This window comes from Anthonomus grandis, chromosome 5 (genome assembly GCF_022605725.1).
Source record: "Anthonomus grandis grandis chromosome 5, icAntGran1.3, whole genome shotgun sequence".
Taxonomy (NCBI): Eukaryota; Metazoa; Arthropoda; class Insecta; order Coleoptera; family Curculionidae; genus Anthonomus; species Anthonomus grandis.
The window spans coordinates 33,593,283-33,620,391 of NC_065550.1; the positions used below are offsets into that span (position 1 = coordinate 33,593,283).

The 27,109-nt window shown below is 30.0% G+C and overlaps 1 protein-coding gene across 1 annotated transcript; it reads right to left on the reverse strand.

Annotated features, from left to right (window-relative positions):
- Nucleotides 1-3,494: 3,494 nt before the first annotated feature.
- Nucleotides 3,495-20,366, reverse strand: LOC126736572 (ornithine decarboxylase-like). Its single transcript, XM_050440971.1, is given in 6 exon segments — nt 3,495-5,974; nt 11,878-12,353; nt 12,408-12,702; nt 16,144-16,393; nt 17,628-17,824; nt 20,255-20,366. Coding segments are annotated over 6 exon segments (1,314 nt in total). The 5' UTR covers nt 20,266-20,366; the 3' UTR covers nt 3,495-5,889.
- Nucleotides 20,367-27,109: the final 6,743 nt, after the last annotated feature.

Sequence of the window (27,109 nt, forward strand, 5' to 3'; positions counted from 1 at the left end):
TTTAAAAATACAACAAAATTTTGAGAAAAAATTTTTTTAGAAACGTTAATTTTTTTAAAAAAAAATTATGTAATTAATTTATTTATATCTCAAAAACTAATAAAAATTAAATTCTGAATATTTTTATATATATTCCAGGGATTATTTGATTAGGTACGTATTTCGGTATTTTAGGAAAAAATTGTCAAGATTTTGTGAAAAAAATCTTTTAAGAGGTCGATTTTTTTATACAATCATTTTATTTCAAAATTTTACATTTACATATTTCAGAACACCTTTTTCAGCGTTTTTTAAAAATGTACGGGATTTTGAGAAAAAAAAATGTTTTTCTTAAAATTTCAGAAAATGCCTATGTCGCAAAAACCAGTATAAATAATATTTTGAAAACTTCTACACGTATTCCTGGGATATAGACATATATCCCAGGAATTTTTTTCCCTTTTTTTTCTCACAATTTTAACTCATTCTTTATTTTTAAAAGTTTTCATCTTACATCATTACTAATAAGTTTCTATTTAAGTCTTAATTCTTGACGAAAGTTTGCGTATCGTGTTTTTTGTTTTGTCTTTTTTATTATTTTTGATTTACTGTAGCGACGTTAATTTTATTAAGGTATTTATTATGTAATTATTTACTATATTATAATAACCTTTGTAACTTGTGTTAAATAAATAAAGTACAGTATATTGCAAGAAACAGTTGACATAATAAATTTAAAAATTTCTACACATATCTTCAGAATTATTTGACTGGACAAGTATTTTAACGTTTTTAAAAAAGTGTACAGAATTTTGAGAAAAAACTATTTTTTGAAAAGGTCGTTTTTTTTCACAAATTTTAACTCAAAAACCAATAAAAATTAAATTCTGAAAATGTTTACATGTATTCCTAGAATAATTTGACTAGACCTCTATTTCAGCGTTTTTCAAAAAATTATCAGGGTTTTAGGAAAAAAATATTTTTGAAAATAACAATTAGAACTAATTAGAATTCTACCTATTTCAGCGGTTTTCAAAAAATCGACGAGGTTTGAGAAAAAAAAAATTATTTTTGGAAAGGGATTTTAAGAGCCGCTTATGTTCCTAAACCAACGATGTATCGCATTTATTCAAAAATTTTATATTACTGGATATTTCCATAAGGACTCGTGTGTTAAAGAGAAAGGCAAAAAAATATTTTTATTGGGATTAAAAACCTTTTCTTTACAATAGCAATAAAAAAAAGGTTAATAAATAATACAATATATTGTATATATATTGTATATATATTGGCGTTTTTTTTGGATTAAAGTAGTATTTTTCAAATCTTAGGCCCTGAGAAATTGGAAAATGTCAAACGATTTAAGCTTAAAACGGTACGTATTAACAAGCAAAGGATCTAGTCAAGTCATATTAAACTACAGCATTAAAACATTTCAGATATTACATAGTTTATTCTGTCCAACAGAACGGTCTCTGTGGATTTTCCTTCTTTTCTCCTGAAAAAACCATTATATAAAAACGGGAAAACATAAGTTTTCCAAATACTTTTGAAATTACCGACATATTTAAAGCAAGGCGATAATTATTTGGATTTAACATTTAAAGAGATAAGGAAATGTTCCTTACTCATTTGTTTATTACAGAGATTTATTTATAATATTTTCTAAAGCAGTAAATATTATATCTACTAAATGACTTAAAATAAAACAGGGAATCTCATTTGGACCACATGAGGTTTTTTTCAAAACGTGTAGAAAAAAAGTCACTAAAATTCAAAATACAAGGATACCGTATGTTACAATGTAAATTATATTAAGATTTATTAATTTCCAAACGTCCCTTGTGATATTTTGTAAATTCTCAAGCTATTTATTAGTAAAATAGCGTTTTGTTTTTTTTGGTTTTATAATTTTTATGAAGGTCGTCGTACTTAAATTTTATGTTAGGGTCTTTATTTACTTGGTACAGGCAATGAAGATTTCCTAGTTCTTCGAGTGTATTCCAACATATTTTTTTTAAGAAAGAAGTGATGGAAGACGTTCTGGATAATATTAAAATATGCTGAACATTTTTCATCGACATCAGTGGCATAGTACACGTTGTCAAAAGTTAAAAAAAAAATTGCTTTATTTTTATCTAAAAACGATTATCTGATTAATCTTTCTTTAGAACTTTTGACAACATGACCTACGTTAACTTTTAATGACAAGGCTATGTGATAAGAAAACCCAGTGCTTATTGATAAAATATAATCAAATTTAAAGATTAAGACAATTAAAAAAATATTAAGTCTTCGTTCCCGTACGGACGCCACTGGTTAAACTTTAAAAACATCTCCTACATCAAAAAATGGCTGCTGATACTCGGAGGCTGTGCGATAAATTTCATGAACACATTTAGGAAGTTAATAGAGTTATGATGAAGAAACGATTTTGTTCTTAAAGTTTTAACACCCTGTAGCCCTAAAGTTAAGGGCTTTATTTGAACTTTTTTTTAACATCACCTAAGGATTAACCCCCTTAAGGATTAGCATCTTATTCTGTAATGTATACAATTTTTATTTAGCAGAATTCCCATGGGTTCTGTGTGGTCTAGAAATATATGTTTTTCCTATTAAATACACCGGTGGTTATAAAAGCGCGCTCATCATTTCATAATATTTTATTAAATAAAAAATTATTTTCTTTAATTAGGCAATATATGGAAAATAGAAATTGTTCTTAAGTGTCTTTAAAATTTTGCTGGCTGACTTATTAAAAGACTTAACGGGCATGTTCTATAGACCTACTAGAATTTTCTAAAAAGTGTCAAATTGACGAATATTCATTGTTTGCCTCATTAAATATATTCATTCGTTTTTTCCTTTCAAAACATCTTCAAAGCCTGTATTTTTATTTGTATTATAACAAAAACTCACAAAAAAGAAATTAAGACAATAATTACAAAAAATAATTACATATTATTGCTCGTCCTATCAATTTACGAGTAATTTCTAAAATTCTTAAGTTTCTTAGCAAAAAAACAGTTATAACAATATGTAGACTTGGCCATATTATACTTAATAATGCATTAGTTTTGAAAAAATGATTTAAAAAATAAAATACATGAACACCCCATGTACATATAACCATCTATATAAATAACACTATATTTCCCAAAAACTACATGTTAAACACTATAACATTTTCCGTTTTTTTATAAAGAGAGTGGGAAGCCTGTACAAAGTTCCTCCATTTAATTCTGAAAAATATATTTTTTCTTAATTCCAGATTTCAATGCAATATTTACTGTAATAATAAAAAATGTAATAATTTTTTTCTCAAAATATCAAATTTAGATCCGTGGAATGATGAAGATGAGAAACCCAAAAATTCAAAAACAATCTAAATAAAAAAAACCTCGAATTAATACAAAAATTTAAAAAAAAATGTCAAACCTCAAACAATAATGATCGTGAAGAAGATATTTCTGATAATTCTTTACATCAGGATTTTGGAAAAATAAAATAAAAAGTTAAAAATGTATTTATTTTATTAAAGGTAGTAACGTTCACGTTAATTGGTCTTAAGATAATAATATATAAAACTAAAATTAAAACTAGAATTACAAGCGTTTTTTTTCGAATCGAATTAGATTTTCTTTGTCAAACGTTAACCTCAATAGATAAGTAATATTTCAGTTGAAATATATAGATTTTGATTTACTTTTATTCAAATATACAGGAAGTTATAAAATTTGATGCAAATTTTTAAGAGCGTATTGATGAAGGTAAAATATGACTTTTTCTTTCTATATGAGGCTATGAGTGCAATATCGGACTAACCCACAAAAATTCAAAATTGGCTTTATTGTAGAATATTATCCGTCAAGTTGAAATCTATTTACTGCACAGTGGACCAAACGACCTATTCCTTTTCATTACGAGATAGAGGCAGCACTAAGAAGTTGAGAAGGAACTTCACCAAAGGAAGGCTCAATGCGCTAGAGACACCCTAAGAAAAGACACTGAACTGCCAAAAAGTGGAAACGCAGCAGTCATATTATGTTTTGATCTAATAAAGACTTTTCCTACACCTGTACTTACCACAGGCATTTGGTTATGGACTTACTGCTTTAATATACATGAAATGGCAACCAATAATTCGTTCATGTTTGTATGGGATGAAAGTATTACTTCCAGGGAGCTGCAAGAGGTGGGATCTTGTTATATTACATAAAAAACTTTGTTACATCGAAGGGACTTATTATGTATTCTGACCAATGTGGTGGTCAGAATCGTAATATAAAAATGTCATTGATATGTAACTATATTACTGCATCTCCATTATTTATGTCATTCCTATTTACCATGCGACCAAGATTTCGGAATCTTAGAAAAAGAAAAGGAATTCCATCCACATATCTTTATACCTTAAGACTGGGATACAGTCATAAGACATGCTGAAAGTAACATAATAAACAGAAAAGGCTCAAAATCCAATGGTTAAGGTTTAGAAAAGATTTTCCCAATACTATTCAGTATAAGTACTGAAATAATGAAGAGGTTTATTTTAACACAGTAGATCTTAATAAAAGGAAATCTGTTTCCAAGGAAATTAAGGATCTGCCCCTTTTATACCCAAATAGTAATGCCATTAATGACGCTAAAAAGAAAGATCTCCTTGAGTTAATGAAATTCATCCCTCCTATATACCGAAATTTTTATAAAAATCTGAGGTCATCCGATCAAGCAACTGGAGGTGAAGTAATTGGCCCAATTGAGGACGAAGAAACTTTACCTATTTAATAAAAAAATAAAGTTTCTATTTTTTTAATTTATTCCCGTGACAATACGAGTAATAAAGTTTTTGACGTAAAACTTATTATAGCTTAAGTTATAGTAACCCATTAAAAATCCCAATCTATTTTAAATGCAGAGTGGACTAACCCACATAGAAAAATCGAATATTAGCCATATCCAAAAATTTAAAACAAATTCCGCAAATTTAAGTAACACTCAAGAACATTCAATTAATTCGAACTACAAAAATGTCCTTTTAAAAGGGTTTTGCACACTTACATTTCCGTATTTTTTAAGCCTGTTTTTTAGCACTTAATAATATTGGGGTTAGTCCGTTTTTGCACTCATAGCCTCATATGTGAGAGAGAGATGTATCTCTCGCCCGCGCTAATTTCTTAAAAAAAATCGATAATTTGGAATCGATTTATAAAACTACAATTATGCATCAATTCTTCTGAAAATTTGCATGTCCCCATTTTTTGGGTGCACTTTTTATTTTCCGTCCGAAAAATCGTCTAAATCCAATTTTAGGGAAGGATTCAGGGTAGCTAGTACACCATCTAGTTAGACATGAAAAAATCTTAAATTTCTTGCATAACGATTTTTTCATGGCTAATTAGATATTGTTCTACACTTTTAAAATTCTTAATGGAAACATAAGATATGGGCCATCAAAAGGGTAAGCCCCATAAATCCTTTCCTAAAATTGGGTTAACATAATTTTTGGGACGGAAAATGAAAAGAGCACTCAAAAAATGGAGACATGCAAATTTTCAGAAGAATTGATGCATAATTGTAGTTTTATAAATCCAAATAATCGATTTTTTTCAAGAAATTTAGAAACGTCTAACTTTAGTCAGTGTTCCAAATAGTCGATTTTCTTCAAGTAAGAAGCATTTTAGGATACATGCTAATAGGAAAAAAACGTCTTATTCTGACTGTAACAATACGTTCTTCAAATATTTGCATCAAATTTTGTAACACCCTGTTTAGAGTTTGATAATAGACACTACAGAAAAAGGACAATAGCACTCAGCTTTGGCTCACACCCTAAGCAGCCACATTGACCAACGTTTCGATGATGTTTCCACAGGTTTCGGTCCGACAGCATATTTGTCGTAAGCGGATTTAAACGCTTCGAATTATTGCTTCTTTCTCGTTAATGATTATCAGTTTTGCTTTTGGTATAGAGAGGGTGTCTTTAACATTAAGCCTGGAAGAAGAATAAAAAACATGCTTAAAAGTGATTTTTTTTCGGATTTTAGAGAGGAAGATTGGTCGTGCGTAAGGAATGTCAGTAGACACGAAAAAATGGGCAGAGCAATAATTTTTTTTTGTTTTTTGGTTTGGTTTCAAGTACATTTTTAGAAGTTTTATTTAAATTTTTTTAATATCCTCGCTTCGCCTTGTTTTTTAATGAGAAATTAATTTTTTCTTAAAAAATAAATTAATTCTGATAATAAAAATATAAGGGTTCGATTGATGCAAAAAGATAATTTTTATCATAAAATTATTAAAAAAGGTCGAATTAAATACCACTTATGCGCTTCTCTTTCTAACCTCTCAAAAAATATTCAAAAAATATTCACTGGCTCTTAAACATTACAGAAAATCCTTATATCAAATTGTAATAAAAAACCTTAGAAAAATAATATAAAAAAAGCATCTCGAAGGTAAAAAAATCATTTAACGATCAACTCCTATAAAAAAATATTAAATTATAGAAAAAGTTTTAAACATAAACAAAACAGCGTGGTCTATTATTAACCTGGACCTAGATAAAAACACTTTTAAACTAAATATAAACACAAATACTTCTGTTGGCACGGGCTCTTATAAAAATAAAATTATCTGTGAAGAATTTAGCAAGTTCTATTTATCCGTTTCTAATTAAATAATAAATAGCAACCAGATGAAATACCTTATGTTCATGTTAACTGTGTAAAAAGCTCTCTCCAGTAAGAATGCGTTTAATGCTTTACGAAATGCAAAAAAAGATGTGATGGATTTAATTTCCAATGGCAGATGATGCATTTTTTTTGCATTATACAATATGGAACTTTTGACCAACTCTGAATGTGGGGTAGGCAGGTATAGATCATGTTCCGTGTTTCTAAGTGAATAACTATGGGAAGGCCTATCAGATGCTGAACTGTGTTTGCGTATTAGACAAACGGACTCAAATATGAATAAAGATGGAAGAGTTAATATTTGAAATTTTTTGAAGAAATGCTAGCAATGACTTTTGTATTTAAGTCTCAGTGTATAACGTAAAGCTCTCTTTTGTAGTCTAAAAATGCGGTCAAATTGAGTTGCACTACATGTACCCCAGAATGGAAGGGCGTATCGAAGGTGCGATTCAAAAAGGGCAAAATAAACTGTTCTAGAAGTAGACAGGCTAAGCTCCTTAGAAATTGATCTTAACGCAAAATATTAAATTATAGAAAAAGTTTTAAACATAAACAAAACAGCGTGGTCTATTATTAACCTGGACCTAGATAAAAACACTTTTAAACCAAATATAAACACAAATACTCCTATTGGCACGGGCTCTTATAAAAATAAAATTATCTGTGAAGAATTTAGCAAGTTCTTTTTATCCGTTTCTAATTAAATAATAAATAGCAACCAGATGAAAATAAGGTAATCCCTAAATTTTCGAACAAATCTTTTTTTTCTTACTCCGTTCATTGCTGTGGAAATACTTTTAAAGTTACAAAAAAATTATCAGCAGGTCGCGATAAAATTCCATGTTTTATTCTCCCCTTAAAGTGCCCTTGTAAATTTAATTAATGCTTCTTTTAGTAAGTGCATTTTTCCAACAACATAATAAATTAATAAAGCAACTGCTATTTTTTAACTTTTTTTTTAAGTATAATTTTAGCCTATACTAATACCCATCAAATTAAAAAAAAAATCTTAAAAAAATATAAATTAAAAAATTGTTTGAATGTCGCTGGTTTATTCAAACAATCTTTTAATTTATATTTTTATAAGATGTTGTTTTTAATTAGATTTCTCATTTAAAAGTATCTTAATAAAGGTCAACGAATATCTAATTACCAGCAAAAATTATGCAATTATCGTAGCAACAGACGTTAATGTGGCTTTTAGATACATCTTAATAAAGTGTCAAACGCAAAAATATAGATCACCTATATTTAACTTTTAACCATCTTAGAAGATCTAACTATCACAACAAATTAAACTTAATAAGTCACTATTTCATAAATTGATTTAAGGCCAGCAGTAGATAGCTTAATTGTGGTCAATATATGATCGTATTAAATATCGTCTTAATAATCAGTAATAAATACCCATTGACCACCTTTAGATATCTTATTGATCTTAACAAATTGGTCTATTTAAGGCTAGCCGCATATTGAACGTAGGGCAGCAGAGCACAGCATAGCCTAGAGCAGCAGACCAGCAGAGGATTTTGTAACACACGCTGCATATTGGACGTAGCAGGGGGAGGCCTGCGCGACATAGTAACAGAGTACTCTGTCCGGCCACAGAATAAACTATCTCATAAACGAGATCGTTTGGTCTGTGGTCCGGCCTCTGTCGGTTGTGGAGTGTGCACAGTTTTCTCTGCAGAGTGGCAACTGTTAATGTAAAATAAATGGAACTCCTAATTGAACTTGTGCGGGAAAATAAAGTATTATATGATACAAGTCACAAAGACTATATAAAAAAAGAAAGAAAGAAAATGTGCTGTATTACGTAAGACAACAAAATCTTGTGTACAAGCATCCTAAAAACTAAAAAATTCCAAATTCACTTTAAATTTCAAACAAACATAACATCTAAAACACTTTACCATAAAATTTACACACATTACCAAAATGAATCATAACAAAACAGATTGAGAAAAAAAAGGATCTTTTTGATAAATTTCATTAAAAAATAAGTAAAGCTGTCAATAAAACAGAATTTAGAAGAAGTAAATTACATTATTTAACAGGAAACAAAACTAAAACACTAAAATGATGTCAGAGCACAGGTTAAAAGGTATTAAAAAAATCGTCAAGGCTATAATATGCCCTGGATAATAAAAGTGATTTTAATTCCTTTTTGAATCTCTTAACTTCTAAAATTTGTCTGATACATAGAGGAACATGGTTGTAAATTTTTTTGCTAAGGTATATAAGTGAGTTCTTCGTGAGGGAGGATGTAGGGATTGGTAAGGGAAAATCGTTAACCTGGCGAGTCATATGACCAGTGTTAGAGGGAGGTTTAGGACATTTATGAATAAGAGTAGCTGTTTCTAAGATAAAAAGAGAAAAAAGAGTTAGGATTTTTTGAGATATAAAAAGAGGTTTACAAGAATCTCTTAACCCAGCGGAACATAGGTATCTAACTGCCTTTTTTTGAATCACAAAAATTATGTTTAATAATCCCTTGTTGCTTAAACCCCAAAAAGGCAAGCCATAACGAAGGTGGGACTCAATAACAGAAAAGTACACTGAACGTGCAACTACCCCTCCCAGCTAATGCCCCGCCATTCTTACTGCAAAGCATCCAGAGGATAATTTTGATGCAAGATTTAGGATATGATCTTCGAAGCGAAGGCGACCATCAATGGTAATACCAAGGAACTTACAGCTTTCTTTGTTTTGCAAGGGGGAGTTTTCACTAAACATAAGGCCCTGAACATCACACTTAAATCCCATAATAAAGGTTTTGCTCACATTAAATACAAGCCTGTTTGCAGCACACCACTCCGATAAAATCTTAAGATCCTTAAAAACCTGGGCTCTAACATTATCAGAATCTCTATGATTACATAAAATGGTGGTATCATCAGCAAACTGAACCACTTTGCCCTGCAGTTTTAATGAACCCAAATCATTTACATAGAGCAAAAATAATAGTGGTTCTAACACTGAACCCTGAGGTACTTCAGTTTTAAGGGATCTGGAATCGGATAAACATCCAGATACTGTAACTCTTTGGGTACGATTAGACAGATAGGATTCCAGCCATTGCAATGCCACACCTCTAAAGCCATAATTATTGAGCTTAGACAGCAGTATTCCATGATCTACACAATCAAATGGCTTGAACAAATCGCAAAACACTGCCGCCGCGGACTCTCCAGAATTTAAGGACACATAGACACTCTCCAAAAAGCCGAAAACAGCGCCATGAGTCCCTTTTCCCGTTTGAAATCCAAACTGATTTGCAGATAAAATGCAATTATGTTGCAAAAAAGATAAAATTCTGATTTTTGCAAGTTTTTCAACTATCTTGGAGAGGGTAGATAATATAGAAATTGGACGAAAATTACAAGGCTCACTCACATCTCCACTCTTATAAAGAGGGATAACCACTGCCTCCTTCAAACATGCTGGAAAGATGCCATTATGAAAGGAATTGTTTATGGCAGAAGCTAAGGCGGCAGAGTCAGGCAAAAGGAGTAGTAATTTTGATGATATTCCATCAGCTCCAGCTGATTTATGGTTTTTTAAGCTTTTAATTGCATCTCTAACATCAGTAAGGCTAACAGGATAAAAGAAAAAAGAATTTTGAACTGACACTTGTTGAATATAATGCAAAGGATCGTACAAATATTGTTTAATTTGAACGTCACTTAAATCACTTCAGAAATTAAATTCTCCATGCGTTCTTTTTTTTTTTAATGAGCACTTTCACCTAAACACTTTTTTTGCCGTTTTAAATAGAAACACAACAGAATATTCTCGATTTCCGAATCCGATTCTGAATCTAAACAAAGTTCGTCTCCTGTAGACATATTTAATTCTAATAACTAATAGGTACCGTCAATTAATTTATGCTCTTTATATGACAACATAGGTAAATATATACATAACAAAAAAAGACAAATAGCTACGATATGCAAAGGTCCTACGTTCAATATGCGGCTAGCCTGACTCTCGGGAGGGGATGACAAATACGCAGTTATCAATTAATTTTTGGTCATAAATGCCGTCATTAGTAAACAGATCATCGGGGCTCGCGCATCAATAGCTTTTAAATTAAGGATTTGAAGATAAGTTAATTTTTCGAATATTTAATTTACCTATTTGTGCTCCGTGTTTGATGTAGCGCGGCAAATAATCATGAAACTTAATGACCATTTATTTGCTTATGAGGTTTCTGAAAAACCTAACACCAAGTGCCTATTTTTTCATGAATTTATAGGAAAAGTAATAGTATCACCCAGAAAAAAGAGCGTAAGAAAATATGAAAGAATTTTTATTTCAGCAAGTGTTGCAATCTACAGTCCTTCAAGTAACGCCTATAGTTTAAATGATATATTTGAGCACATATTCAAAAACTTTTTGACCGCTTAATTTTATTTCTTTTATTTAGCAATTTTAGTGTTCCACTTTTCAACTGAGAGTTTTTATTTATTTTGCACTTTTAAGGCAAGACTGACTCATAAAAAATGAATTGGGGACATTTTTCAAAAACTCGGATCTATATATTTTGTTTAAAAATTTTGTACCTTCATGTTTTACATAGGGTGTTCCAAGCTGCATCGGTTTTGACGAGATTTCATGGGTGTCAAAAAGAAAACTTGTATACCGCAGCTCTTAAACAACCTATATTAAAATGTTAGTGTTTTTTTTTGACAAAATCGATGGGTTCGAGCTTTTTTTTTTTAAATTTGTTCGAATTTAATTTTTATTGATTTAGCCTGGCCTAAAAATTGCAATATTAATGGCGAATGCGTTTTGTTATAGAACAAAAACTAAAACCATATTTAGACTATCTTAATATGATATTAAAATTAAATTATTGATTAAATTTAAATTGAAAATAAAGCAACCTCCTCTAAATAATCCATTATACTGTCATAATGTTTTTTTTTAAACTTGCCAAGCTAAAATATCCTATGCTTTCTGGAGTATTTATGTAGACTAACTATTCTGTTTAGTACTTATTTAGTTTGTATTGTAAGTGTTCTTTTTTAATAATTGCATACCTAGAATAAGTTTGAGATTGGCGCTTCTGAATCTTTCTAATGAAGAATTAAATAAATAAATTAATTAATAAATATCACATTAATAACGCATATCCATAACCCATAAAAACGTTTCTTATCATAATTCAAATAGACCAGACCAGACTAAAGTTTACACTCACCATTCATTGTACGTAATGCAATAATACACATTCGGTAACGGGAAACCATTGAACCGACTAGCTGCACTTAAGGTATATGCACCCATATCCTCAAAAATAATCCAGTCTCCCACCTCCAGAAGGGGCAATTCTATATCCTCCACCAGCTGATCCAGACCATCGCAAGATGGACCCCAGATGCTACTCGATACGTGTTTGGACTTTTCCAAATCTGGCTGTTTGCTTAATGGTATCGGATCGAGGGTACGATAGTCATGTGAGATGCAATTGAAACTACCATAAACCCCATCGTTGATGTAGTACATTTTATGAGTGAATTCGTGGCCATTTTCGTCATAAACGTTTTTGATAGAGTAGATGTTGCAGGTGAGCGTGTAGGCGGAAGTGACGAAATATCTTCCGGGTTCAGCGATGAATTTTACGTCAGGCAAATCATCGAAGTATTTACTCAGGGCACTATTTACTACGCCGGCAATCTATAAGGAGAATTCAGTTGTTAGTTGTATTTCAGACAATGTTTTAGTCCTTACCTTCTTAATAGAAGTTCCATGTCCACCAGGATATCCTCCACCGATATCTAGTAATGTAAACTTATACCCAACTTATACAAAGTTAAATATATTACGCGCCTCACTGATGGCCCTCCAAAAGACTTCTGGCTCCCTACATCCAGATCCGACATGAAAACTGACCCCGATAACGTTCAAATTCAGCAATTTACCAAGACGAAGAAGTCTCGGCGCTTCTTTAACCGGATCACAACCGAATTTCATCCCTAAAGGGCGTATCGCATCTGTGGCTTCACATTTGATCCGAATCACCAAACTACAAGTAGAAAACTGTTTAATTGATAATACATACTTGAGATAATCGATATTAATAATAATAATAATAAACAGCTTTTATTTAGCAGCATACAATAATAAACATATTATATATTATGATTATTATATATATATATATAATATTTTAAACCAAAGGGGGGGAGAACGTAAACTCAATGTCCAAGTCTCATAAATAAAGCGTCTATTAGAGGTTACGCGTTTCGCCGCATTAGGGCATCATCAGACCTAAATAAAATTATCAAAATTAAATAATATGGAACAAAACGCTAATTAACAGAAGAGACATACCTATCTAAATACAAAAATACAAAAACTACACACTGACTCACCATAACATAAAATAAAATAAGTTTACACCATCGTGTCTCGTTATTGACTTAAATATGGACTTTAAAACGCTAAATATCACATTCAGTACATATTATCTTATAAAGAATGAAAACAAATACAATTATGAAAGGACAAAAAAATATAAAAAAGATTTTTTCAAAAAATGTTTTAATTTAATAGGGAAACTCAAACCAGATACCAATAGATCCGAATCTGGGTTGTATTCTTTGAATTGTGGTGAATGTTCCACTGTGTATGTTGGTCAGTCTGGTAGAAGAATTTCCACTAGGGTGAAAGAACATATAAGTATTTTCAACAATTGTAAAAACACCGATATTAAAGAAACAAAGTCAGCCTTTGCAAATCACCTTTTATCAACTGGTCATAACTTTTCGGTGTCGGATGATCTAACTATATTACATGGGTGTGGAAATGGTAAAAAACTAGATCTCCTCGAAAAGCTGGAGATTACAAGAGCTAAGAGAAGCCCAAAATTAAATTGTGTTAATGAGATCTTTCATTTCGAACCTAATCTCATTTTCAATAATCTCCAATAAAACTTTAATCTTGTCTCATATAATGTGATTATTTGCATACTACATCATTACCCCGGTTTGGCGACAAGGTATATGCTTCCGACTTCAGATGGTCTCTGGTTCGATCCCTATTAAATTAAAGATTTTTTTGAAAAAATCTTTCTTATATTTTTTTTGTCCTTTAATAATTGTATTTGTTTTCATTCTTTATAAGATAATATGTACTGTATGTGATATTTATTGTTGTGATATATAGGTTTCAAACGTTGTTACTTAAAGAAAAAAACAAAATAAATTTATATAGCTCGAGAACAGAAAAAACAAAGATAAAAACAGAAATAATTAAATTAGTTTCATTCGCGACCATTTCTCAAAATGAAATAAAATAAAACAAATTAAATATTAACAAAAAAAAATAGTAATAATAAAAATTGTATAGGGTTATCCATTTTATGCTTGGGAAAGTAAAGTTGAATAAAACACACAATATATTCAGATGGAGACGAAATTTTTATTTTGTTTTAAAGATTGAATCATTCCATTATATGTGAAACACAATTTCATTTAAATGTCCACTGCGGGAACTCTGACAAACTTCAATCCTTTTAAGAAAATTTTCAATCACTTTACGGCACATTTCAGGTGATATCTCGGCCAGAACTTCACGAATGTTGGCTTTAAGTTGTTAAAGAGTTTTAGGGTTATTGGCATAGACACGATCTGTCGCATAGCCCCACAAAAAAATCCAAAGGTGTGAGATCACAGGATCTTGGGGGCCAATAGATATCACCTAACCTTGAAATTAAACGTCCTGTGTTGTGTGACTTGTGGCTCCGTCCTGTTGGAACCACATGTCTTCCAGATCTTCTTCTTTGATTTCCCTTTAAAAATAATTGGTCAGCATGCTTCCATACCGCTCAGAGTTTACTGTTAAGGCTCTCCCACGATTGTTTTCAAACAACCACGGACCAATGACACCACCAGGCCATAATGCACACTATACAGTTACTTTTTCGGGATGCCAAGGCCTTTCTACGATCACCTGAGGATTTTCAGAACCCCGTATGCGGTAATTCACACAGCGTAAAATGAGCCTCACACTGAAGAAAATTCTGCTTGAAAAATGACCATCAGCAGCTTGTTGTTCAAGCACCCAATTTACGAATGTTCTGCGTTGTCCATGGTCTGTAGGCTTAAGTTCTTGAGTGAGTTGGACTTTGTACGGATGGAGTTGTAAGTCCAAATGCCAAACTCGCCACAGTGAGCCGTAAGACAAACCCAAATTTTGAGCACGCCGAGGAATTGACAAATTTGGGTCTTCCTCCACATTTTGAGCCACAGCATCGATATTTTCAGCTGAACGAACGTTACGGTGATGCACGTGCCTTACAATATCAGTAACCGATCCAGTCTCTTCAAATTTTCTTACTATGTTCGAAATTGTTTGCTCTGTAGGGCGATTATGTCGACCGTAATCGGCTCGTAAAGCTCTAAACGTTGACACAGGAAAATCGCCATTTTTATAGAACAATTTAATAATTTTAGTACGTCGTTCGACTGTTAAACGATTCATATTTATAAATGGCAAACCTTTAACAAAAAAAAAACGCTAAACGACGTTTTTTTCTGACAGGTGTCAAACGGCAGGGTTGTACTTAGCCAACCTCGAATTGGATAACCCGCTACTTAATAAACTTAAAATGTTAATTCCACGTAAATCATACTCGCTGAGTATGACTTGAAAACAATATATTCCACGTGCTTTTCCTATACCAATAATAGTCGAAAAGTTAGTTTTTCAAAAAGAATTTTCTCCTTTAGGATTTTATAGAAGAATCAGTTTTTTTGTAGAATAAACCTGTTCTGCATATTTAGCCATCTAATTTCTGTAAGGTAATGTGAAATCGGGTTTGGACGAGAAATTTTAAAGATTAACCTAAGGCAGCTATTCTAACCTTTTGTACTCTGTTTCGATCAGCATAATCTAAACATAAAAAAATTAAAATGGGATAAGACTAGAGACTCGCAAAGCACGGTTTTTATTTTTTTACTTAAGCAATGTCTTTGTCCATAAAGAATTTTTAATGATCCATATGCTTTCTTTAATAATAATGAAATGTGATCTTTAAATCTCAGCTTTTTATCTAATAAAATACCTAAACTATTGCAACTTGTCTTGTGAAGGAATCGTATTGCCACCAATAGATATACTATGGTTACTATATGGAAGATACTCCTCACCAAAGATCAAAAAGGCTAACTTCATAGGATTCATTTTTAGAGCATGCTCCTTAGATTTTAAATAAATATTTTGTAAATCTGAATTAGGATTTTTAATTGCCTTAGCATACTCAGATTTTTTAAAGTAATAATCACAAAAATTTAGACAAGAGTAAAAGCTTATAAAGTATAGAAAGAAAGGCAATAATTAAGTTTGACTTGCTGTGTTCTACCTAAAAGATACGAGAAAATTAGATTACATGATTATTGTCGGAAAAACCAAAAAAATTAGGAATAGAAACTAACATTTTATGATTGATAAGATGGGGACTCACCTGGCAGAAGGATTCACTTTCTGGATCTTCACCAATTCACTTTCGTTATCGAAAGTCATGGTGTTAACACCCACTTTGGCAGCGAATCGGATATGACTAATAGGTTTCGCGGGGTTGGCAAAAATGATGCGATCAGTGCTACATCCTGCCGAAAGAACTTTGCTGATTTCCGCTTTGGATGCACAGTCGAAGTTTATTCCTTTGCTGGTCATCACTTCCAGAACGTGTTTGTCGTCGTGACATTTTACAGCTAAATGGAAAAAGTCTGGATTACGATTTTTTTTCGATATTTTAGTCTTTGTTGTAATAAACACGATGATAGAGGACGAGTAAGGGAAGGTGTGCTTAGAGCACCGGTTCTAGAGCTAGAAGTAAATAAAAAGAAAATCTGATGCGAATAACTGATTGACAGAAGAAGATAGATTATCAAAGGGATATATTGATATCCATTGGTTCATTTTAAGATCATTTATATAGTCTTTCAGGGTTTTCAGAGCTGTTTAAAGAATTTATTCTGCATGGAATGTCTTAACAAATAAACTAACTTTAAGGGGCTCTACCATGCTTGATTTTTAATATTTTGCAAAATCCATCCCTTACTTCTGCTCCAGTCCAACAGAGATTTCTTTAATTTACCATACTAGGGCAAATAGGTAGTTATTACAAAAAATTATCAGACAAACGGCTACATCTGATTCATTATATTATTATTAAAATCTAATAAAAGAATAGGATACGAATAAAAATTTTTCAGGATTGTGTATACTGGGTGGTGCGTCGCCGAGCGGAACATAGGAAATCCCATGTAAATTTTAAGGAAGTCAATTATTGGCTTCTCTGTACATTTTACAGAAAAAATGTAAGATAACTTTTTGAAGAGATGAATCTGGCAAACCCTCGTGCAAAGTTTCAAAAAATTTTAATAAGCGAATCTTGAATTAATCAATTAAATGTAATTGTAAAATTACGAAATTCTATCTATATTTTCATCGATTGAATAATTCATACTTTGTTTTCAAATGTAGTCTGTCACTGATTTATTGACACTTTTCCTCACGTCAGTGACAATATTCATTTTACTGGTGCCCGTTTGGTTTTACCTGAACCGAAAATTTGGTAATTTTGTAATTACATTTAATTGAATATATCAAGATTCCCTTATTAAATTTTTTTAAACTTTGCACGAGGGTTTGCCAGATTGGTCTCTTCAAAAAGTTATCTCATTTTTTTCTATAAAATGTACAGGGCAGACAATAATTGACCCCCTTAAAATTTACATGGGTATTCCTATGTTCCGCTCGGTGATGCACCACTTGGTATATCCAGGGTAAAAATATTAAGAAAACCATTTTTCTATTAATCCAAAGAATCCATTTACCATCTTACCAAATAATCTTTAAAGGCTTTAAAGGGACACTTAAGGGGGGGACTTGGAGTCTTTCTCTTACTACTAATTTGCAGGAACAGTATTTTTCCGGACTTACCATAGTAAGGTACCACGTTGGGTAAGTAATATTTCCACATGTCGTGCCTTTCGATGATGTCATTGAGATCGCATACGTAGAACGCCTCCTCCTGGTCAGTTTTTTCGCTAAAGTGTTTTATCACGGACATAATGGCAGGATCAGTTTTTGTTCGGTAAATACGTGCTGGGAGCTTAGAAACTTCATGGTTGTAAATGCTGGTTTTGTGGAAAAAAACGTGAAAATTTGTTTAAGAATTTAAACGGATTTGTTTATATTTTGGATAAAACAAAACAGTGAAATAAATGTATTAAAAATTTTATTAAAAACCAACCTTACATTTTATATTATTGTAGTATACAGGGTGTTGCAGCATAGGATGCTAATCCTTAAGTAATTTTAAGGAGAACAGTTCAAATCAAGGTATGTCCTAACCTGCTTAACTTGAGATACAGAGTGTTAAAAGCTATCACACTTAGAACCAAATTTAGGAAAAACTTGTATCCAAGTACCGTGAGACTTCTAGAATTAGAGTTGTTATCCTCTAATGGTAAAATAATGTACATATGTTTATGGAACAAATAAATTTATTTATTTTTTACTAATAAATTGACCATGCATAAACATGTTTTTATTTTTTTTTTCGCGTTAATTGCTTGCCAGACGAAGAAAAGTCAAGAAATGAATGGGGATTATAAAAATAGTTTTTATTTCATCAAATAGTAGTACAGTACATAATATGTTTAAAAAATGTTTAGTCTTCGTACCTGTACGGATGCTACTATCAAAAAATAATTGTTGATACTCAAAGGGTGTGTGCTAAATTTCATAAATATATCTAGGAAGTTTATAAAGTTATTATGAAGAAATAATTTTTTTTTAAGATTTTAATATCCTGTAGCTCAAAAGTTAAAAAAAGGGTTTAGAACATATCTTTACTTGAACTTTTCTCTTTGAAATCACTTAAGAATTATTAACACTCTTAAGGATTAGTATCTTATTCTGTAACACCCTTTATGCAGTAAACCCTATTAAAATATGTTTTTTTCACTTCATATAATTATCTCAAGGTATTTAAAATAATTTTGATTATATAATGAATCTGTTTTTTATAATGTACTAAGGTAAATATATATGCTATAAAAATTGGTAAATGGTACATCTATTGGTAAAAATTTCTTAAAAATAAATTGTTTGATTATTTTTTTAAGTTATAAAACGGTTTTTTTTAATATTTCAGGCAAGACGAACTGTATACGGTGTCCAAATGCTGAGGAATTTAAAAAACGAAACGTTGCATCATCAATTTTAACTTATCGTTATATCAAGCAAGAAAACTGGATATAATAAAGTATCATTTATTTCACTCTAAGACTTTAAATAACTCCAAAAAAAAAATTATTTTGTAAATTTTCGTTTTTTCTTCTTCAAAAATAGTTTTTCGATTTTTTGTTAAACTTTTAAGAGACATTTTAATGATAATCAGTTTACGCAATTTTGCTCTAATTTGATCATAATATCTCGTACCCTCTGTCACCCTAGAATTTTTATTAGAATTTTGGAAACAAGATTGGAGGGAGAAATAAATTAAAAAAATGTTTAAATGAAAAAAAATATAATACTTCCTTGTTTCTTCCAGATAGCCAAGGAAAAATATTTAAAAAATGTCCTTAACTGCCTGTAATAAATTTAAGAACGTGAACTATTTAAAATAAAAAAAAACTTTTAAAAACTTTTAAAAAACAAAAAAGAGAGACTTTCTTGTTTCTTTCAAGTAGCTGAAAATCAAAATTATTTGATAAATTTCCTCAACTGCCTGGAATAAACATAAGATCGGAAAAAAAAATTTCCAGGCAGTCCAGCAAAAAAAATTGAAAAAAAAACTTTCAACTTTCTGGAATAAATTTAGGGCTGCCTGGAAAATAATGTAAACACCTAATATCAGTACCAAATTAGGCAATTTAATTAGTTAAAATGCCCTTTTTGTATTTAAAAAAATCCAAATACTTCTAAAAATTTTTTGGAAAAAAACGATTATTCCTTAGTACCTTTTTATTTTTTTTACGACTCTATTTAAGTAGATAGAATGAAATAAATTTCATATTCTGATTGCCACTTTCTCTGTTTTACGAAATAGTGTCGAAAGGTATATTTCGCTCAACATTGCTTTTTTTTTTAAATTATGGCCTTAAATTTTTTATTAAAGATCTGTTCCCTTTTTCCTGGTCACCCGGTATATCTTTAATAGGATGAAAAACCAAGCAATTTTTTTAAATTAAAAAAAATATTTTCTTTAAAAAAATATGGATTTTTATTAAGAAAAATTATAATAAAAACATTGTACATAATATTCCGTGAATGTTTTAATGAGAGCATTTTAAAAATTAATTGTATAAAAAAAATAAGGCGAAAAATATAATAAGGAGATTTTAGCATTTTTTATGAGATAAATAATTTTTCAAAATTTTTTACATTGAAACAGTCGCAATTTAAGTAAGCAAGAAATTAAAAATTAAATAAAGTCTACATGTTAATTATAGTATTTATAATAATTAATTTAGTCCTGAATCAAAAAAAAAAAATTTTATGAAAAAAACATTTATATTTTGTCAGATTTAATTAAAATCTGAAAATTCTCGTCTACTTACCAGTTATTCATCTTATTTCAATAAAAACCAAAATTGCTTAATATACAGAAAAAAAATGTATCAATGTAAACCGAAAGAAATGAAAAAAAATACGGCCGCACCGGTACGTTTTATACCCGTTGTGCGCATACGATGCATAATCGCCACGAGAGATTTACACTTTTTTTATATTCGTGAAATTCCGCAGGAATTCAAGTAGTTTTGTCATTTTGTTATAGAAACGAACCTAATAATAAGTACACATTCAGATTGATAAAAGAAAGATTGAAAGAAATTCATTAATCGCTTTTATTTTAAATAGAATTACCATGTGTATTTCTTTTTAAGTTAATAGAGAATTCGCTGAAAGCAAAAGGTATCAAATTTAGCAAGATGAATACGATTTCGTTAATCATTTTGTAATCGTATGCAGGGTTTTCGGCACAAAAACCGACAAAATTTGTTGGCATATTCTTGGGGTCATTTGAAAGCTTTTTATCGTAATACCTTGCGTGCTAAAAGTTACTGACTGTTACGAAGATATGAATTTTATATTGTTTTTTTTTTAACCTACTTAAAATGTCGCCTTTAAAACCATATAACTTTTTTATTAGTGACAATTCAACTACAATTTCTAAAAAATAATATTCTCTATTTAAATAGTTAATAGCTTTTGTTTCAACTGATTGTCTTTAGAGGACATACGAGATTTTTTAATGTAACAAAGTCAGTAATTATTTGAAAACAAATCAAGGTCAAAATTTAATTAAAAAAAAAGTAGCAGAAATTAAGAGCTTTATTTAATTTAAAAAAAAAATCTTGCTAGACATTGACAATAAAACATAATATTTCGTTCAAATAATCAACTTTTATGATAATCTCTTTTAATAAAATAAATGGTCATAAAAATAAATTTCAGACCAATTCTTACCTTCTGACAGATTACCTATTATTTAAACGAAATATAATGTTTTATTATCAATGTTTAGCAAGAGTTTTTTTAAATTAAATAAAGCTCTCAATTCCTGCTACTTTTCTTTTAAATTAAATTTTGACCTTGATTTATTTTCAAACAATTACAGACTTTGTTAAATAAAAAACCTCGTACGTCCCTTTAGCACAATCAGTCGAAACAAAAGCTGTCAACTATTTAAATAGAAAATATATTTTTTTTTAAATCGTAATTTTATTGTCACTAATAAAAAATTTATATGATCTTAAAGGCGACATTTTAAGTAATTTAAGGAAAAACATAAAAAAATTCATATCTTTATAGCAGTAACTTTTAGGACCCAAGGTATTATGGGGAAAAAGCTTTCAAAGGACCTCAAGAATATGCCAAAAAACACCCTATATATGTGCAACAAAAAGTCAAAGTTTAAACGTAAATCGCAATAAAAAATTTTCTCGTAAAATTTTAAAAAAAATGGTTTCTTTTGGTATATACCGAAATTCGTAATAGATTTTAAGTTACAAGCCTTGAATAAAATAAATAGTAAATAATTTCACATTGCATAAACAAATGATTAGTCACATATACGTAATTAAAAAAATTATTTAGAATAGCTGCATACCTTTGCATCACTGTAGAAATTTATTCGTAAAGATTTAAACAATGGAACAGGTGCTGTTTATAAGCCATTTTAATTAATTAAAAAATAATTATGATTTTTTCTAAATTTGCTTATCTATTCTACATTTTTCTTTTTTTTTTTAAATGTGGCAATGAGCAGAATCATATTACATCTGACGTAAATTAAAAAGAAATCTTTTTCTGAGTATTTGAGTATAAAAAATGTTTTAAGTTCGTGAAGGTTAATAAAATCTGGAAACACGCTGAGGGGACATCAATAGGGAATGTTCTACTTGAATTTTAATTTTAGTTATTTAAAATTATAGGGCTTTAATTTTAGCTTTGAATTTTTTTGTTTAATTTGCAGAACACTCTAAATTTATTATTTAAAAAAAAATACAAAACAATAGACAGCTAAAAAATTTCCATTTTTTTTCCAATTCAATTTAGCCCATCACAATGAACATTCAAAATAAGATATTACAGAAATGATGTTTTTTTTTGGTGTCTTTTATTGAAATATAAAATATTAAAATAAATACTTAAAAAACCACATAATATTAATATTATTATTTTTAAGTGCTATTTTAAGTGCTTTTTTTTTTTAATAAATTAAAAAATAAATTTTGTTTCTATGGGGATTATAACATGACCTTCTTGGCATAATTTTGGCTATATTCATATTATCAGAGAATCCTTTTAAATTCTGATAATGCGATAATAAGAGATACACATGTATATATGCATTTGATCACGTGTCTTTAAATTGATTGATTTTCATTTAAATATTTTTATTTATAAAAACTACCTACTTAGTGATGTAGCTTATGGCCACGCCTAGTTTTTGTGCAAAAATTGAACTGAAATATTTTTTCCATTTACAAATTAGAGGTTACGTTTGCTACAAAATTGTACTAAAATTAATCTGTGAATACCAAATATATTACACTATGTAGAGCATACTTGTACAAACTTTACTTATTCCTTGAAAGAATATTCGTGGGGATATTTTTGTGTTGGAAAATCAAAAAAATTATCATCCTTTATCCAAATATTTCATATCTCACTCATATTTATTAAGCTGCATAAAAAAATCAATAAAAATAATAAATTTTATACACCTATTGTAAAAACACACTTTCGTCAGGACCGGACGAGTACCACATATACAGGGTGTTCCTTAAAGACGTGCTAATATTTAAAGGGGTTATTTCTGGACCCATTTTAAGAAAAAAACTTCATATGTTTTCAAAAAAATCGATTTTTTAATAATAACTATTGTTCAAGTTATTGTAGACATTTTTATGGAATTTAGTACATATATATATTCGATGCATCAAGACGTATTTTTTGACGTGCAAAAAAAATTTTTCTCTGCCAGTAGCGTCCTTACTGGCCTTCTATTGAATATTTTTAGTGAAAAAAATACTACGTCACTGCTTTTTCTTAAAATAAAAATAATTTTCAAAATCCTCAATCACTTTTTAACAAATTTGATTTTCTGGTTTTTTTTTGTCCGACGCATGGTTTTTGCTTAAAAAAATAAAAACATAAATAGAGTTTAGAAAAACTACCACATTTTCGTCATGAGGGGACTCATCAGTAAGTAACCCCACCACAAAATTTTCAAAATCAACTGGGAGAGGAATATCTAATGGCTTATTAACATTTGAAATATTCCTTTTAATTTTAGGTATTTAAAGGCAAGAAAACCTAAATTTTAGACGAGATAAATGAGTTCGAAGAAATGCTCCACCAATATACACATGTATGCTCATAATGAGAGCAAGCAAAACATATTGAGAAACGTGGAACAGCAAAGTTATGGATGAAACATCAGATATTTCTGAGATACCCCATTAATATCCTAAGTATGTTTTGTTTTATTGATGTTTCAGAAAAAAGAAAGCAGTTTGAGCAGCAAGGTTCGGCACTGAAAAATTCTTTGAAATAATTGCGAACTTCCAAAGATCAGTGAACGTTCAGAGAAAGATTCATTATTAAAATACTCCAAGAAAATTCCCTTCTTCAGTAAATTTCTTGACTGTTTCAGATATCAAACATCAATCAAAGAATTTTTTTTGAAGCGAATGTTACGGCGACTTAAACTCGTTTTATAAAGAGGGTATCCAGGAAGCCAATTCGAATGATACCCTAATCAGAAAATTTGATTATTCATCCAAGACCATGTGGGGCATCATAAATGCTAACTGAGCCAGACATCCAGAAGAGAGAGAGCGTTCAGTACTATCATGGTAGATTCATTTAACAATTTTTTATTTAAATTTGACATGTGATATATTAAGTAAAATTCCATTGCACCAAAGGGATCCTACAGATTTTACAACTGGAGAGCACTTTTGTTGAGGTTCGTGATACTATTCAATTTAAAAAATAAAAATTCCTGTGACGTTTTTGATCTCAATGCGTAAGAAATAAAAAGAAGTGTAAAGGATTTCTTTCTGTGATCTTTCTCCTGCTCTGTTACAAAAACATTGGTAAAAAAGAGTGATTCAAACTTCCCTGAAAATTATCGCACCAGTCTCGTAATTGCCTGTGTCTTAAAAGATTTTGGAGGAGTGCATGGCAAAATAAATTGTTAAGTATTTTTAACCGCAATAACTTTTTTACAGAAACACTATTCAAAGTATCATGATTCATTCTTGATTCTTTCAAAAACTTCCGTCTCCATTGTTCTGTGACCCTTGTGAGCAAGGCCTTTGACTATGTCCCGCATGATGCAAAAAACCTTTTTCAGTGACACAAGTCTGACACAAGAAACTGGGCCACAAAAGGTTTAATATTAAGGCTCGTTCTTTTTCTAATTTACATAAATGATTTATCAACAGCAAAGTCCACACTTTTTGATGATGATATAACCATTTCGTCTAGTGTGGAAACTGCAGAGGATGCTATGGAAGTATTATGGAGGTTATAGAGGAGGGCTAAGTTTATAGTCAAATGGAATAATAGCACGTATTCAGCGTAAAAAAAAATTAATATAATAATAATTATAATACTTTGTATACAATGCGGAAAAAAGCCTATATAGACATGTACCTAAAGAAAGAAAACAATATAAGTATAAGAAAAAAGAAGTAGAACTAATAGTAATAAAAACGCATCATTAATACTGTATCTGCCAAGCGCTTTCGGTCGTAGGCCATCGTCAGGGCTATGGCTTTACAAAAAACATCACTGTTTAAAATTATTAAAATTGTAATTTTATGTTATAGAATATATAACAAATACATACACCGATCTGGGTGGAGATACAGTCTTTTCTTTGCCATACCTTAGTAGTTGGGTGTACTTTCTTTTCTAATGCATTAATCTCCTATTTGGATGACCATTGCTTCTTACCGAGGGACTGATGAAAATAAATTTGTAAGATATAATGAAATTAAACGGTCATTTTTGGAAATTATCATAGGTTTTAGCCACTCAAATAACTATTTCAAATGTTTAATGATGTACACAGTGGATTTGGCAAAAATTCCAATAGTCTATTATTTATGAACTTAGAAATTTGAGAAACCAGAGTATTGATGAAAATAATGACTGGTCTAATAGGGCTTTATGTATTTTGAATAGACCGTATAATCTTGGTAGATTATACCTGGAAAAGCGTTGGATGGAATTAAACTATTTTCTTACGAACGTTATATTTTACTCTTTTATTATTTATTTGCTTACTTTTATATTGTATTAAATCCATTTGATTCTAACAAAATGGTAACCTTGTCCTTTAGATTTAATATTACTATGCTATTGTCTATTTTGCAAATTACTATTTTTTATTTCCATTCTTAAATTATATAAGACCTTGTTCAGTTTATAGTATTTTTAACTGTGGAACACGTCGAATAATAAAAGATATTATAAAATACAATTATTATAATTTAATACATACAACATTAGAAAAAACAATAAACATATAAAACCCACCTAAAATATTACCTAAGAGTAATCCTACAAAATCAGTAAGAGTCCTTTAAAACTAATAAAAGTTTCACAGTGTTAGACAAAACAAGAGATAAATACAACAAAACAATTATTTTTATAAATCAATTAGGATTCATTTTCAGACAATACATAATTTTTAATTAATCTTCTAAATACATTAAAATTTTTACATTCTTTGATATTTTTTGGTAGTCGATTAAACTCTAACAAACCTTTATTCAGAATACTGTTTAACATCTGTGTAGTATTGCATCGATTGACTAGGATGAATTCATTACGGTTTTTGCTATAATAGTCATGGACATTAAAGCAATTAACCCTATCACAAATGTAGGTAGGTAACATTTAACAAAGCATTATTTTTTGTTTTACAGAGAATAATTGCAAGACATTTAACACGGTTATCACAAAATTTTAAAAAAGAAAATTTTATTTAAGATGCACTAAAATTAGGGTGAAGAAATTTTATGAACAGCAACAGCTTTGTCACTATATTAAATGCTACAAACAGTTGCTTAAGTGCTAATATAAATATAAAGTCAGCAGATTTAAGGTAATATGAATGGTTTGGGGTTACTACTCGAGCGTTGGGTATACTGAATAATAAAGTTGAACAGTATTGTAAATGGGGTACCGCTAAATTATTATATATAATAATTGTATTTGCTTCCAAGGTTGTTTAATTTTTGGAAATTGAAGCATAGTCAATAATAGACCTTACGGCTCATATTGCTCCCCAATCACTGGCTTTTCTTTGTTTAGTTTTGTCATTTTCTCTTGAAGGTTTATCCAAGTTTATATAGGTCTGCAATTTCTGAGATATTCCTGAAAATTATTGGTCCTCTACTAAAACATTTATAGTCTAGTAGATCATCTAATTGACTTTCTAACGAAAGCTGATCATTATTGTCAGTTATCACAAAAGTAATTCAGCCTTCGACTCTTTTTTAATAACCTTTCATTTTGAAGCTGTCAAATTTATACAGTCTGCACAATATTTGCTTTTATAACCATCCGACCTTGGGTGGTTCTCACATCACATGTTTGACACTCATATTGCCGCAAATGGACAAAACACCAAAAGATTCACAAGAACCACTCGAATAAAACACCACTGGCAATGTGTTAAAAATATAATCCATAAAATGGGTGGGTTTCTACAAGAAACCCACTGATGGAATTTTAGATTTACTTTAAATAATTGTGTTTTTATTTTATAGTTGAACAGTGTAAACATAATTATGTATTAGCAATAATAAAACTATTGACTACAACACATCTATGTACTCCTTCAGCTGCTGCAGGAGTGTTCCAGGAAGAATTAAAAAAAAATCAAA